At 60.7% G+C, this 14,568-nt stretch overlaps 2 protein-coding genes across 5 annotated transcripts in view; both read left to right on the plus strand.

Annotated features, from left to right (window-relative positions):
- ZMIZ2 (zinc finger MIZ-type containing 2) overlaps positions 1-3,673 on the plus strand; it is a 6,593-nt gene extending 2,920 nt beyond the window's left edge. For 3 of the 4 annotated variants that reach the window (XM_027907603.1, XM_027907605.1, XM_027907606.1), the window contains 10 exons: positions 419-563; positions 1,031-1,241; positions 1,317-1,422; positions 1,598-1,755; positions 1,844-1,911; positions 2,071-2,139; positions 2,254-2,498; positions 2,579-2,754; positions 2,876-3,088; positions 3,202-3,673. In XM_027907603.1, coding sequence (XP_027763404.1) covers positions 419-563; positions 1,031-1,241; positions 1,317-1,422; positions 1,598-1,755; positions 1,844-1,911; positions 2,071-2,139; positions 2,254-2,498; positions 2,579-2,754; positions 2,876-3,088; positions 3,202-3,309 — 1,499 coding nt within the window. In that variant the 3' untranslated portion in view covers positions 3,310-3,673. The remainder of the gene's footprint in view (positions 1-418; positions 564-1,030; positions 1,242-1,316; positions 1,423-1,597; positions 1,756-1,843; positions 1,912-2,070; positions 2,140-2,253; positions 2,499-2,578; positions 2,755-2,875; positions 3,089-3,201) is intronic. The other variant, XM_027907604.1, reaches the window with a different exon arrangement.
- A 616-nt stretch (positions 3,674-4,289) lies between these two features.
- PPIA (peptidylprolyl isomerase A) lies at positions 4,290-6,426 on the plus strand. The gene is made up of 5 exons (XM_027907607.1): positions 4,290-4,435; positions 5,419-5,449; positions 5,553-5,641; positions 5,841-6,013; positions 6,113-6,426. Exons 1-5 carry the CDS (start codon positions 4,367-4,369, stop codon positions 6,246-6,248), a joined length of 498 nt encoding a protein of 165 aa, XP_027763408.1. The 5' UTR covers positions 4,290-4,366; the 3' UTR covers positions 6,249-6,426.
- Positions 6,427-14,568: the final 8,142 nt, after the last annotated feature.

The following is a 14,568-nucleotide window of genomic DNA, read 5'->3' on the forward strand; positions in this document are numbered from 1 at the left end:
GTGGGTCTGAGTATGGTGAGGGACTCATTAAAAGGGTGTAGGCCCTGGCGCGGGGGGGGGGAGAAAGGGGGAGTGTGTGTGGGGGGGATTGGCTTTATCAGGAGTGGTGGCTTTAGTAGGAGGAGCTCCTATTTTGTGGGTAGGGCCTTCTGGAATGGGAGGGGTTTGGATAGGGTGGGGTATCCTGGAGTGGGAGCAGCCTTTGGTGGGATGGGCTTCCTGCATGGGGTGGGAGGGGCCTCTGCTGTTGGGGTGGAACAACTCTGGGAGGAGCTTCCTGCATGGGGCTGCCTGTCCTGGGTGGATGGGACTGCTGATGCTTGGGGGGCTTCCTGCAAGGGGCATCCCTGTGCAGGGCATGGGGAGCAGCTGGGGTGTGGCTGGGCCACGAGGGGTCCCTGCTGATGGCACCCCACAGGGCCAGCCCCCGGTGAGGAGCTGCGGCTGACCTTCCCGGTGCGGGACGGCGTGGTGCTGGAGCCGTTCCGCCTGCAGCACAACCTGGCCGTCAGCAACCACGTCTTCCAGCTGCGCGACTCTGTCTACAAGACTCTCATGATGAGGTGCGGGCTGCAGGGGTGGTGCCACACCACGCTGCTCAGGTGGTGCCGCGTGGGGCAGCGCTGGGCAGCACAGCTGGGCACTGCGTGGTGCCGCGTGGCTTCACAGTGCGTGGCCTGGCGGGGCTTGGCACGGCGCTGTGCTGCATCGTGGTGCGACGTGTGGCTTGGTGCGGTGGTACCTGCCACGGGCCAGGGTAGTGCCACGGTGGCTCAGCGTGTCGCTGCAGTGCATGGTGGCTTGGGGCGTGGTTTGGCATGGCACGGTGGGACATTGTGTGGCTTGGCATGGCGCAGTGCTGTGGTACTGTGGGGTTTGCCACAGTGCTGTATGACATGTTGGCACATGGCGTGGCTTGGCACGCCGTGGTGCTGTGTGGCGCAGTGCAGCACCCAGCGCGGGTGACACCCAGCGTGGTGGCTCGCATGTGGGCACGCCCTCTGCCCTCACACACTCTGCACGCTCCCAGGCCTGACCTGGAACTGCAGTTCAAGTGCTACCACCACGAGGATCGGCAGATGAACACCAACTGGCCGGCCTCTGTGCAGGTGAGTGTCAATGCCACACCGCTCACCATTGAGCGCGGTGACAACAAGACCTCCCACAAGCCGCTCTACCTGAAGCACGTCTGCCAGCCCGGCCGGAACACCATCCAGATCACTGTCACCGCCTGCTGCTGTGTGAGTCACGGCGGGGGCCTGGGACTGGGAGGGTGGTGGCTGGGGCTGCAACTCAGCTCCCCCATCTCTCCGCAGTCCCACCTGTTCGTCCTGCAGCTGGTGCACCGACCCTCTGTGCGCTCGGTGCTGCAGGGGCTCATCAAGAAGCGCCTGCTTCCCGCTGAGCACTGCATCACCAAAAGTGAGCACCCAGGTCCTGGGGGCCAGGGGCTGCGGCATGGCAAGGGAACACCCTGGTCATGGGTCACAGCAGGATGGGGGTCATGGGGCGCTATTACCCAGGTGCCACCACAGTGGCACCCCCGACCCACTGTTCCGGTTCTGATCCTTGGTGCTCCTTGTCCCCACCTCCCTAGTCAAGCGCAACTTCAGCAGTGGGACCATCCCAGGGACCCCAGGGCCCAACGGTGAGGACGGTGTGGAGCAGACAGCCATCAAGGTGTCCCTCAAGTGCCCCATCACCTTCCGGAGGATCCAGCTCCCAGCCAGGGGTCATGACTGCCGGCACATACAGGTAGGGGCTGGTGCTGGCAGGGTGCTGGGAGGTGTTCCCCACCCAGTATCCTGCTCCCCTCTGGCTCAGCTGCTGCTCTCCCCCACAGTGCTTCGACCTTGAGTCGTATCTGCAGCTCAACTGTGAGAGGGGGACGTGGCGGTGTCCTGTCTGCAAGTGAGTGGGGGCTGCAGTGGGGCCATGCCCTGGTGTCCCTGCCTGCAGGGGAGAGGGGGTATGTTTCCTGTCCTGGTGGGGGGAGGGTGGTTCCTGCCTTGCAGGAGGAAGTTTCTGCCAGGGTTCTCTGCCCTCACTCTGCCTGCACCCTGCCTGCAGTAAGACAGCCCTGCTGGAGGGCCTGGAGGTGGACCAGTACATGCTGGGCATCCTGATATACATCCAGAAGTAAGTGCCCTTACTCTGACTGACCATCCATCCATGCCTGGCCCTATGCCATCCCTGGGGGGCTGTGCAGCAGATGTCCCAACTTCACCTCCCCTGCCCTCCTGCTGCCCTCAGTTCGGAACACGAAGAGATCACCATTGACCCGACCTGCAGCTGGAAACCCGTCCCAATCAAACCTGACGTCCACATCAAGGAGGAGCCGGAGGGGCCGGTGCTGAAGCGGTGCCGGACACTCAGTCCTACCCACATGGTGCTGCCCAACATCATGGAGATGATTGCAGCCTTGGGGCCCAGCTCCGTGCCCTTCCCAGCACTGTCACAGCCTGCAGCAGGGGCTGCTGCTGACTACAGCACCCCGGGTACGGGGGGACCCATGGGGGACAGGACTAGACCCTGCCCCTCTGTGTGTGTCCCCCAATTGCCCCATTTCCTCTCATAGGTTCCAGCTTTCCAGGACCTGGGGGCTTCCCAGAGCCTTTCCCTCCCCCCGGCACCCCTGGCACCCCAACGCTGAGTGACTTCACACCAGGCCCCCCGTCCATCTCCTACCAGCCCAACATCCCTGGTGGTCTCCTGACCCCTGAGAAACCCCCTGTGCCCTCTCTGCCTGCACAGGTCAGCCGGGCTGCGAGTGGGGTGGCTGTGCCCAGGCCCCTACCCTACATCTCACTGGGAGCACTGGGGGTCCCAGTAAAGTGAGAGTCTCATGGCCATGCTCTCTTCCCCCCCTCCCCAGCTTCCCCCGCTGGGACGGATGGAGCCATCCCACCCCCCGGTGCAGCCAGGACTGCACAGCACCCCCTCAGGCAGCCAGCCAGCCCCCATGCTGCACCCTCGGAGCGCAGTGGCACGGCCTCCCCTGGGACCCCCAGCCCACGCTGCCGACCTCGCCTTCCCTCCTGCGCCCAGCATGGCCACGGCAGGCGATGGCTCGGAGCCTGCCCTCGACGTGAGTACTGGGGGGAGTGGCCAGGGGTCCCACTGCCAGCTCGGGACCCCAGCTGGCGTGGGGAGGTGGGCAGAGGCTGGGGGGGGCCAATCGTCACACACTGCCGCCCCCAGCTTCTGCCTGAGCTGACGAATCCCGATGAGCTGCTTTCCTACCTGGGGCCCCCCGACCTCCCCAGCAGCAGCAGTGATGACCTCCTATCCCTCTTCGAGAATAACTGAGCCATCCTTGCCCCTCCCGGGGCTGGGGGGCAGCACTGCGTGCCCCTGCCCACCGCAGAGCTGGGACCCCCCACTGTGGGGGCTTTCTCAAAGGGCTGCGATGGAACAGGCGGGCTAAGCCCCCCCAGAAGCACAAGGCTGTACATAGTGTAGAAACACTACTGCCCCTCCCTCCCCAATACTTCCCCGTATTTAAAGGCAAGTGCGTCACTGCGGGGCTGCCCGTGCCCCCATATCAATGTGCAAATGCTGCTGCCCGTTGTACTGCATGGGCCTGGTGTGGGTTGTGGGGCTCAGCCCCTGCTGCCCCCAAGCCCAGTTGCCCTGTACATCCCCGATGGCTATTAAAGAATCCTGCAGGGTCGTGTGTGCCCCCTGTCCTTTGTCCTCTCGCTGTGGGTCTGGCCCCAGGACCCCTCCTTCGGCAGGGAAGGGGGATCCCTACCCCTTTCCGGGCAGAGAGGGCGAGGGCTGTCCCAGGTGGTGGTGGGATCGTGCCCCCTCCCCGGGCAGGGAGGGGGGGTCCTTCGGTTGCAGGGGAATCCCGCCCCCTTCCCGGGCAGGGTGGCCCAGGCGGGCCGTGAACCGGGCCTGTGGCGTCAATCATTAACCGGGGCCCGGTGGGCGATGCTGCAGCCCCGCGGCGGCGGGGGGAAATCGTGTGTTTTCGCCGGGCGGGCGAGGGGCTGCCCGTGCTGCAGGGCTGGTGCCGCCGCATCCCCGCCGCCCCCGGTCCCGCCGCGCTCTCGGCCCGAGCTCGCACGTCGCCCCCCGCTTCCCCGTACCGCGCATGCGCGCCGCGCCCTGCCCAGCGCCGGCCCGCGGCCCCCGCCCCGCCCGCGCTTTTTTCCCTCCTTTCCCCCCCTTTTCAAACGCGGCGCCGCTGATTGGCCCTCCGCGCTGCCACTCCGCCACTTCGCCAGCGCCCGTTGGCCGGCGCCGCAGGAGAGGCGGGCCCTCCTCGGCTCTATATAAACGGCGGCGGGGCGCCGGCTCCTTCTGCTGCGCCGCGCTCGCTGCACGGATCGGTCTCTGCTGCCTTCGCTCCCGCCTCGCCATGGCCAACCCAGTCGTCTTCTTCGACATCGCCGCCAACGGCGAGCCCCTGGGCCGCGTCACCTTCGAGGTAGGCGCGGGGGGCCGGGGGGCGCTGCCGCCATTTCCTCGCCGGGGCGCGTGGGGCCGGCGGGCGGTGGGTGCGCGTGCGCGGCGGGGGCGCGTCCCCGTGGCTGCGGCCCCGGCCCCGGCCCGGAGGGGCGAACAAAGGGCCCCGCGGGGCCCGCCTGGGCTCGGAGCGCCGCAGGACGCGGCCCGATTCGCTCGGGGAGCGGCGGTGGTGCGGGACCAGCGTAGGGCGCGCCCTCCCCCGGGGCAACCCCTCTGCCCGCCTCGTCGCCGCCCTGCTCGGTGCGGCCGTTTCCCCGTTCCCGCCGGGCCCCGCTGGCCTCGCCGCCGGCCGCCTTCCCGCCGCGCCGCCGCGGCTCCGCTCCGCCCCGCCCCGGGGCCGGGGGGGCGCGGCCGCTCCCCCCACTGCGGGTCGGGGCCGTGCCTGCCGCGCCGCCATTTTATCGCGGGGCCCCCGGAGCACCGGGATGAGCCGCGCCGAGCCCCCGGCGATGCTTCTCGGGCCCGGGGATGCCGGCGGGGAGCGGCGGCAACCCGATCGCTGCGGGACTGTCGCTGGAGGGCGAAGCATTTGTCGCCCCGCTCGGGGCGCGGAGCATCCCTGGCACGGCCGGGCCGGCTTCGGGCGCCGCGGCTGCTGCAGAGCCGGGGCGGTTCGCCCGCACGGGTGGCGCATCCCGCCCAAAATCCCCCCGGAGCGCTGGGAGGCGGCGCGCGCCCCGCCCGGGAAGGCTCCACGCATATTAGTGTTAATTTTATTCCGGGCCAGCGGAGCGAATGGTAGCCGGGGAGATGTGCGGTGCCACGGTTATAAGTTTGAGCTCCCACATACCAGCGTGAGGCAGGGAGAGCTCTGCAGCTGCGGGCACGGCCAGGATCGACCTCCTGGCGGCGGGTCCCCGCGGTGTGGGGGTGGCCCTGGGGAGCGGGGGACAGTGGTCAGTCACCACCCCAGCCTGACAGACGTCTTTCCTCTCTTTGCAGCTGTTCGCAGACAAGGTCCCCAAGACAGCAGGTTGGTAAAGCAGCTCTGGGCACACTGCAGCTGCACCAAAACCAAGTGGTCTGAATTCTGAGCAAAACAAGCTGCTCATGGTGGGTTTTTTCTTCCTTTGCAGAAAACTTCCGTGCCCTGAGTACTGGCGAGAAAGGATTTGGCTACAAGGGGTCCTGCTTCCACAGGATCATTCCTGGGTTCATGTGCCAGGTGCATGGCATTCCCCGCTCAGTGGGGAGGTGGGCGGGTGAGGCGATATGTCACTCGTGTGGGTTTTAGAGTTGGATTCTGGAAGATCTGGGGTGGGAGGGCAGCTCTGCCTCCTGCCTGCAGTGCATGGAGGGGCTGCTGCTCCTGGGTCCAGGCTGCTCTCCTGCACCTGTGACCTAAAGCGTAAGTCTCTTCACAGGGTGGTGACTTCACGCGCCACAATGGCACTGGAGGCAAATCCATCTACGGGGAGAAGTTCCCCGATGAGAACTTCATCCTGAAGCACACAGGCCCTGGCATCCTGTCAATGGCCAACGCTGGCCCCAACACAAACGGTTCCCAGTTCTTCATCTGCACTGCCAAGACTGAGTGGTGAGTTGGGGACTGTGGGAGGACGAGCTTGGGAGTCCCCATCTGGGAGGTGTCCTGTGGGGACATCAGGGACCAGCCGTGACTGATGCTTCTCCGCAGGTTGGATGGAAAGCACGTCGTCTTCGGCCGTGTCAAGGAGGGGATGAACGTGGTGGAGGCCATGGAGCGCTGTGGCTCCAAGGATGGCAAAACAAGCAAGAAGATCACCATCACCGACTGTGGGCAGCTCTCATAAACCCTCTTCTCGCCAACTGACCATTCCTCAGGCAGCCCGGGCGCTGTGCCCCGCTGCAGCTCACCCGCTCCCGCTCCCTTCCCAACGTACTGCTGCGTTTCTACGGGGTCTTGGCCCCACATGCACGGTCCCACTGGGCCGCAGTTACCTTTGAGTCTAAATAAAACGAGTTAACCCATAGCAGGCCCCTTCTGTCTCCCCCGCTGGAGCAGGCAGGGGGTGGGGCTGGTGGGAAAGGAAGGGGGGAGTACCAGCTGGTTCTGGCACTGAGCTGATCTGGGGGAGTCCTCAGTGCTGCGTGTGGGAAAGGGCCCCCCTGCTCTACCTGCTGCTGGGGGACTGTGATAAGTATGGGGACGGGTGGTGACTCTCACCTTTGGGTTCCTTTTGGGTCTCTGCAAGTGACTTTGGGCACAGCTGGTGTGGGCTGTGCTGTGAAGATGGGAATCCAGTGGCTCCAGTAAGAAGAGTTTCAGGCTGGGAGGATTCCAGTGGTCCCTAGTACAGTAACCCAGTTAGGCAGTGGCTCTCTAAGATCCCAATGGTCCCTGTTGGGATTGGGGTGATGATCCCAGTTTGGGGGTGCCCAGCTCTGATAAGATCCCAGGTTTGGCATGGTCTCAGTTTGCAGTGGGGTGATCAGTGCTCAGCTCAAGCAAGGGTGGGTTCCCAGCTCCTGACTCGTCCCAGAGCTTTCAGTCTGGTGGAAGCAGACCATTATCCTGTGGGCCGAACAAGGCAAGGTCTGGCCCCCTGTCCCCCTTTCACGCACAGTACCTGAAGGGCACTACTGGTCCCCCTACCCCCCCTGCACATGGAGCTACACCACGGCAACCCCCGCGGGGTCTGCGTTGGAGCAAGGCCCTGATGTGTATGAGGTGACCCCCGTGCTGGCAGTGCAGCACACGGTGTGAGGGGAAGGGGCAGCTGGCAGCAGGTTCTGCCCCATCACCCTCTGGCCTGGCCGGGAGCCGCCAGGGCCAGGGCCGGGCGGCCTCAGAGGGGCCCGGGGTTGTGGACGGGACAGGGCGAGGCCTTTGGGCGAGGCCTTTGGGCGGTGCAGCGACACAGCCCAAGGGAAGGATTTGTGCCTGCTCCGAGGGAGAGGGAGGCACCGCTGCCCTTCGTGCAGCACCGCGGGGCGGGAACGCCGGGGGTGCCTCGGCGGGCCGGGCTGAGTCGCGGCTCCGTGCCCGGTGCCCAGCGCTTCCTCCGGCCCCGCGGGGCTGTGGGCCCTCGGTCTGCCCCGGGCACCCCTTGGGGACACTCCAGCCCGGCTGAGGTGGGGCGCAGGGAAGGCTCCCACTGCTCCTGCTCCCCAGCGGTGTCAGATCCCGTGGGGAGGACACCTGCATTGCCCCACGACGATTCCCCACACCTGGAACAGGCTCTTGGCGTGACCATGTTGGCGCTCCCTGGGAAGTCGCACAGGAGATTCGTGGAGCTCCACTTCCACAGCAGCAAGACCAAGGGTGACCTCTGGCCTGTGGCAGCCACATTCAGCCCCAGTTCTGCTCTTACGTTTTCTTCACGAGGTGAACAGCTCTCCTCCAGATGGAGAGTCTACTCACAGTTCTGAGAGGAAAGAAGGTGGAGCAAGCATGCTGTGATGGGTTGATGAAGGGAGATTTGTGCTGCAGAACTTCCCAAATACCATCCCAAATGCAGACACAGGCAGAATGACAGGTTACACTGAGCTAAACCAGAACACTGCTCAAGCCATCAGCTGAGGGTTTCCAGCACTGAACAATGACCTGAGACAGGGACAAAGCACTACAGTGTGCCAAATATGCCCAGAAATTGAAGTTGTTTGGTCAAGACCATAGTATGCCCTTCAGCATAAATGGAGGTGAACACAGAGCACTTTCCTCCTCAGCCTGGGGACTTTCTTCTGCCTGCCCCAGTCCACAATCTCAGCCTTGTACCAGTTTCCCCAGCAACAGCGTTGCAGCACCCCACACACATGGTCCAATATCTGCATCCCACACCTCACACAAGACCTGGGGAGTTCCCGGGCTTGCTGCCATTTCAACCCAGATAATTGAACTGCTGGTCTGTGTTTATCATTCTGCCATTATTCTGAAACCACTGAGCTATCCATGAGTGGGTTCTGTTCCTTCAGGGTCTGCAGGGTGCCAGACTGGTCCTGCAGAGCCCAGGGGTGGAGGTGGATGGGAGGTGCCTGTCTAAGGTAGGTGGGGCCAATTCCCAAGTGCTCTGTGGGAGATGGACTGGTTTTCCAGGCACAGGTAATGACTGCTGTTTTGTGGTCCAGCCCTTAGGGCATTTGGGGCAGGTGGCCCAGCTGTTCTGGTGGTTTGCACCTTCTCTATCCTCCCTCGAGTGCCTGCTGTTTGTAGCTGAGAGGCTGGTCCATATGGGTGGGGTTAGGACATTCCTCTCTGAAATGCTGGAACTCTTGGGGCAGTTTCTCCACAGGGAAGATGAAGGAGGAAGAGAGCTTGTCTTTGTACTCCTGGAGCTGATGAGCAGCCATCCACCATGGGTGCTGCTTTGTCTCTCCAGGCCATCACTGCCAGTGAGCTGGGAAATGACAGTGGTGGCTTCATACAAAGTTCTTCCACATGGGTCATGTTCACTGAGCTTCGTCTGGCTCTGTGAGTAACTGCGTTGTTCATGTCATCAAAAACCATGCTGAGCATGGCCAATCCCCTCAGGTACTGGATACCTCTCTCCATTGTAGTCCACTTGCTGGGCAACATACATCTCCCCTGTAGGAATACCTTTCCTTCACTCTTGGCAGGAGTTGCCTTCAGACTGTGAGGGCTTGTGTCCCTCTTCCAATTGCCTTGTTAATACTCCCTTCCCTAGAAAGCAATCCCAGCTGCTTGGTTTCCCTTATTTCTAATTCTGTGATACTAGTCCAGTTATCTCAGCACTGGAGCAGCCAGGTGACAACGAACCCACCTGGATGACAGCTGAAATATTTTCATGCATCCCACAGCTCACTCAGGAACAAGGACTGAGTGGTTACCTCTTGGTCTGCCTCTTCCTCGTGTTCCTGTGACGACTCTGCTTTGGGCTCCTTGTCCTCCTTTCCTAAACGAGCTGATATGCATGTCCATTTCTTCTTGTGTCTGGTGGGGACTGGTCCCAGTTTGGGCTGAGGCTCTGGTTCAGCTGCAGGGTCTGTTGTGTGGGCTGGAGCAGCCACAGGGCTTATCCAGGCTCATCTCCAGCATGGGCAGCAGGACAGGGAGCAGATTCTGCCCCTCTGCTCTGGGGAGACCTTACTGCAGCTTTTCAATAATTTAAGGGGCTTATAAGAAAGATGAGGATAAAGTTTTTAGCAGGTCCTTTAGATGAGACAAAAGGTGATGGTTTTAAACTGAAAGAGGGGGGATTCAAACTAGATACAAGGAAGAAATTTTTTACACTGAGGGTGGAGAAACACACAGGTTGCCAGAGAAGCTTCCTTAGAAGTATTCAAGGCCAGGTTGGATGGGGCTTGGAGCAACCTGTTCTAGTATAAGGTGTCCCAGCATCCTGGGACAGTCTCATCCCAGCACTTTGTGCAGCTGCTTCTCTGCCCCAGGGCAGCACTGCCCTCCTAACCATCGTGGGGGATCACTCATTCCCCTGACACCAAATCCTGCTGTACCAGGAGTGGAGACCCACCAGCATCTGCCTGGAAGATGCAGCTCTTGGGCAGCCCTGCCCAGGACTCACTGCCTGCAAATTCACTTGAATAAGGGAAATTCTCATGCGTCCAGAGTTTGCAGATGAAAGGGAGGTTTTGGCTCCGTGTCTGTGTTATCAGGGAGATGCTGGGCTTGCTGGAAAGGATCTGCATTTTTCTAGACCACCTGCCTGTGTCCCTTGGGGAGGGCAAACGAAGAATGTGTTTGCCCACAGTGAAAGCAGGGCAACAGTCACTCTTCTAGTGACTCAAACTGCTCCAGAGGCAGCAGAGTTTTCCCCAAGAGCTTTGTCTCCATTGCAGATCGTCTGAGCCAGCCCCATCCCCAGGAGCTGCAGGAGAGTTGAGGAGGTGAGGGATGGTCTCCCTGGGCACATCCAGCACCAACAGGGACTTGTGCTCTCTAGGTGTCATTGCCAAAGGGACAACCCCAACTCAGACCCTGTCACGTAACAGCCCCCTACTCCCCTCCAGTACCTAGGGGATCCCCAGGCCCCCAAAGTAGCAGTGGGACTCCAAGCCCTCCAATGGCATCAGTGTATGCTTCAATTCCCAAGGGATCCACAGACCCCAGTGGCATCAGTGACCTCCCTGGCTGTGCTGCAGTACCCTAGGGACCCCCAGCCCCCAAGAGTGGCAGTGGGACCCTTACCCCACTGAGGCATCCCCCTGGCACCTGCAGCCCCACTGCAGCCAGTGGAGGGGACATGGGGCCACTTCTGGACCTGGCCCTGGGTTGTCCCAGCATCTTGTCCCTGTGAGGCACAGCACCCCCCAGCCCATCTGCTGGGTGAGCTGCAGCAGCAGGTTTGGGTCCATGGCCACCCCACCATCACCCTGGGGAGGGACCCCCAGCTCCACACGCAGCCTGGTGGGACAGGCCCCCATGACCTCTGTGGTGTTCAGGTCCTGCCCCTAGGAGTGGGAGGGTGCCCCGGGGGGTGGCAGGCATCCAGTTCCCCTCCCCTTCCAGACCTGGGGGAGTGATGGGGTTCTTCAGGTACTCACTGCTGGGCAGCTCCCCTGGCTTGAGCTCCCCACCCTGGCACTGTCACTAGTGTTCCACGGCCCCGCTCTCTACTTCCCCTTCATCCTCATCCCCTTCCCCTATGTCCCCCACATCCCTGGCCTCTCCCTCCCCATGTGCCCCATCACCCCCACGTCCCCTTTGTCCCCAGCCACCCCTTCCCCATTCCTCCCGCTCTCCCCATGTCCCCGTATTGCCCCATCCTCCCCATCCCCATATGTCCCGGCTCCATCCTGCCCCCGTTCCCGGTTCTGCCCCGGGGCGGGGCTGCAGCTCCCGCCGCCGCTGCAGCTGTTGAGGGGCTCTGGCGGAGAACCATCAGGATCCATCAGGCTCCGTGGACTGCCAGGGATCCAGCTAGAGCAGATCCCGCACAAGTTCAGGGTCGACTGGGAGTTGATCATTCTCACAGCTCAGGGCACTGGGACCCTCTCAGTCTGCCTGCCATGTGTGTTGAAGACAGAGGCAAAAAAAAAATTAAACATCCCTGCCTTGCCTCTGTCCCTGTTTGTGAGGTGACCAGCCTCATCCTCGAGGCTGTAATTTCTTCGTGACTTCTTTGTTGTCTTTTGTAATGTCTTTGCTGGCTTTTGCTACTGATGTATTTTAGAAAGCCCTTTTTGTCGTCCCGCACAGTACTGGCAGCTTCAGCTCCAGCCGAGCTTTGGCCACAGTGGTGAGCAGTTTCTCAGTTGTCATCCCACATCAACCAACCTCGCTCCCACTGGGCATACAGCTTCCTTTTTTTGCCTTTGCTCCAGAAGTCGTGATGGGTCTGCCTTCTTCCAGTAGAAGATCCCTGCTCAGGAGGTCCTGCTCAGCCAAGCCTTCTGCTGCACCTGCTTGACTTGTGACATTTGGGAATTGCTGCTCCTATGTCCTTAGAAGGTGATGACTAAAAAGTGGCCAGCACTGATGGACCCCAGCACCCTCAGAAATGTTTCTGCAGTTCCCTGAGCAGCCTGAAGTCTGCTCTCAAATCCAGGGCTGAAGTTTTGGGGCACTTTTCCTGCTGTCACCAGAGATTTTGAACTTGATGGCTTTGTGGTTGCTGTGGCCATGATGGCATCTAAGTGCCACTTGACCCATGAGACCCTCTCTGGTAACAAGGAATAAATCTTGGAGGGCACCTCTGCAAGTTAGCTCCATGAGTACCTGTACGTCAGGGTCATTGTCCAGGGATTTTTAGGAATCCTCTGGACCTGTTTGTGCCAGCTGTGTGGTGTTCTCAGTTAACATCTGGAAAGGTGAAGTCTCCCATAAGGACAAAGGCAGTTGATTTGAAGGTGTCATTCAATGGTCTCATTATTGGGTGGTCTATAGTAGACTCCCACAGTGACATCTGCATTATTTATTTGTCCCTTAATCCTTATCCGGGACATCTCAACCTCTCAAATCCATACACCACCTTCCCCTACTCACCTGCCCAGCCTTCCCCTCCACAGAGGAACCTGAGGAACAAAACTGCTGCAAGAGGGGAAAAAGACTTTGTACCCCCAAACTCCTCCAGTCATCCCTCTGGGCAGCTTTGCATCTGCTGGAGACAGGTCAGTGCCTGATATCTCCCGGACACTCCTAGCCATCTGTGGGGGAATTCTTTTGTCCTTTCTCAGAAGGAACCAAAAAGGTTGAAAGAGAGAGCCAAACAGAGTTTGAAAGGACTTTCAAAGATGACCTGGTCTACCCTGCCGTCTGCCACCAGGCAGTACACCTTCCACTATCCCAGGTTGCTCCAACCTGGCCTTGGACACTTCCAGGGATGGGGCAGCCACAGCTTCTCTGGGCAACCTGTGCCAGGGCCTCCCCACCCTCACCATAAAAAATGTCTTCCTTATTTCTGGTCTTACCCTGCTCTCTGGCAGTGTACAACCCTCACCTGTGGTCTTGGTTCTGCAGACCCTGGTAAAAAGTCTCTCTGTGCCTTTCCTATAAGCCTCTTTGTACACTGAAAGGTCACAACAAGGTTTCTCGGAACCTTCTCTGCTCCGGACTGGACACTCCTAGCTTTCTTGGGGTTCCTTCACAGGAGAGGGGCTCCAACCCTGGGATCATTTTCAAGGCCTTCTCTGGACCTGCTCTGAGAGGTCCAGGTCTTATTTACACTGGGGGGGGGGGGGGCAGAGCTGGTTGTGGGCTCCAGGTGGGGTCTCCAGAGAATGGAGCAGAGAGGGAGAATCCCTTCCCATCTAAAACTCAGCACCATGTGGGCCACCAGGAGGAGCATTCAGTCCCTCCCTAAACCAGAACAAAGGGTCTCTGTCACAGTTAGCAGCAGCTTTGTGCTTATTTCTGGCTTTGCCTTGTGTGGTGGATTTGGTGGACACACACCAGAGGTGCTGGGGCACCCCAGTCCCCTCCCAAGGTATTGTTTGGCCCTGTCACTATATGCAGCTTGTGTGTGTGTGTGTGTGTGTGCTTTTTAGGATAAACCTTTTGCTCCAAAGAGTACACAACCACAGCCCCCCGACCCACCCTCCCCCTGCATCAGCATCTCCTTCTTCCATGTCATGACATGCAATTCCTTTTCCCTCCCACCTCTGTGAGAGCCACTTCCTCTGGGCACTCCCACAGCCTGTTCCCTGCAATATCAGTCCTCTGCTGCAACACTATTAAAAAAACACCAACAATAAAATTTGAGCCCAAAGCTCAATTTCAAAGGCCAAAACAATATTTTTGATTATTTTTCATGTCCAATCCCAAGCTGAATCACAAACCCTTAATTATACAATGCGGTCTCAAAGCAGGAAGAGCAGCAGCACTTTTAACTCCCTCTTAACTCCACATCCCTGAGGTGTTGCTGCCATCACTGCTGGGCTCAGCCTTGGCCAGTGGTGGGTCTCTCCACAGGGGGGATGGTGGACCTGGGATGGGACTGGGGATGAGGGACAGGGGGATTCATGTCCTCAGGGGTGTTGGAGACCTGGGGTGGGAACAGGACCCCATAACTAGGGGGTCTCCAGTGGGGGCTGCTGTGTCTGGGGGCAATGGGACTGCGAGCGGGAATGGGACCCTCTGATGTCCCTGGATCTGGGACTGATGTCCCCAAACAGGATCAGGAACTCAGAATGGGGAGCTGAGGGGGGGCTGACAGCCCTGGGGGTGTTTGGGATCTGGGATGGGGCTGGGATTGATGTCCTCAGGGGTGTTTGGGACAGGGATGAGGCCGATGGCCCTGGCGGCTATGGGGACTCCTGTGGTACCTGGGATGGGACCCCGTGGTGGGACTGGGGGTGGAACTCATGTCCTCAGACCAAGATGGGTCTGGAGGGGATGTCCCTGGGGCTGCCAGGTTTGGGGATGGCTTTATGACTCCACAGTGGGCCTGGGTTGGTGTCCCTGGGGGTGCCGAGGGTGGGGACCGAGGGGTGCTGGGGGTGGGCCCCATCCTGGCTTTGCTGCCGGTACAACCCAGTCGATTGTGCTGCTGATCTTTATTTAAACACTCCTGCAAATATTCTGCTGGCTTCTGCCCGGCTGTCGGGGCGCTCAGAGCTGGCTCTCGAAGCTGCGAGGCGCCTGCGGAGAGAGGAGGCTGCTGAGGCCCCGCCGGGGCCGGGGCTGCGGGGTGGGTGTGAGGGTGCGGAGCAGCGCTGGGCACCCCGAGGGGTGTGGGCACCCGGCTGCACGGGGGA

The sequence above is a fragment of the Empidonax traillii genome, unplaced genomic scaffold (genome assembly GCF_003031625.1).
Source record: "Empidonax traillii isolate 1590-97213 ecotype Southwest subspecies unplaced genomic scaffold, ASM303162v1 scaffold1497:size106550, whole genome shotgun sequence".
NCBI classification, from domain to species: Eukaryota; Metazoa; Chordata; class Aves; order Passeriformes; family Tyrannidae; genus Empidonax; species Empidonax traillii.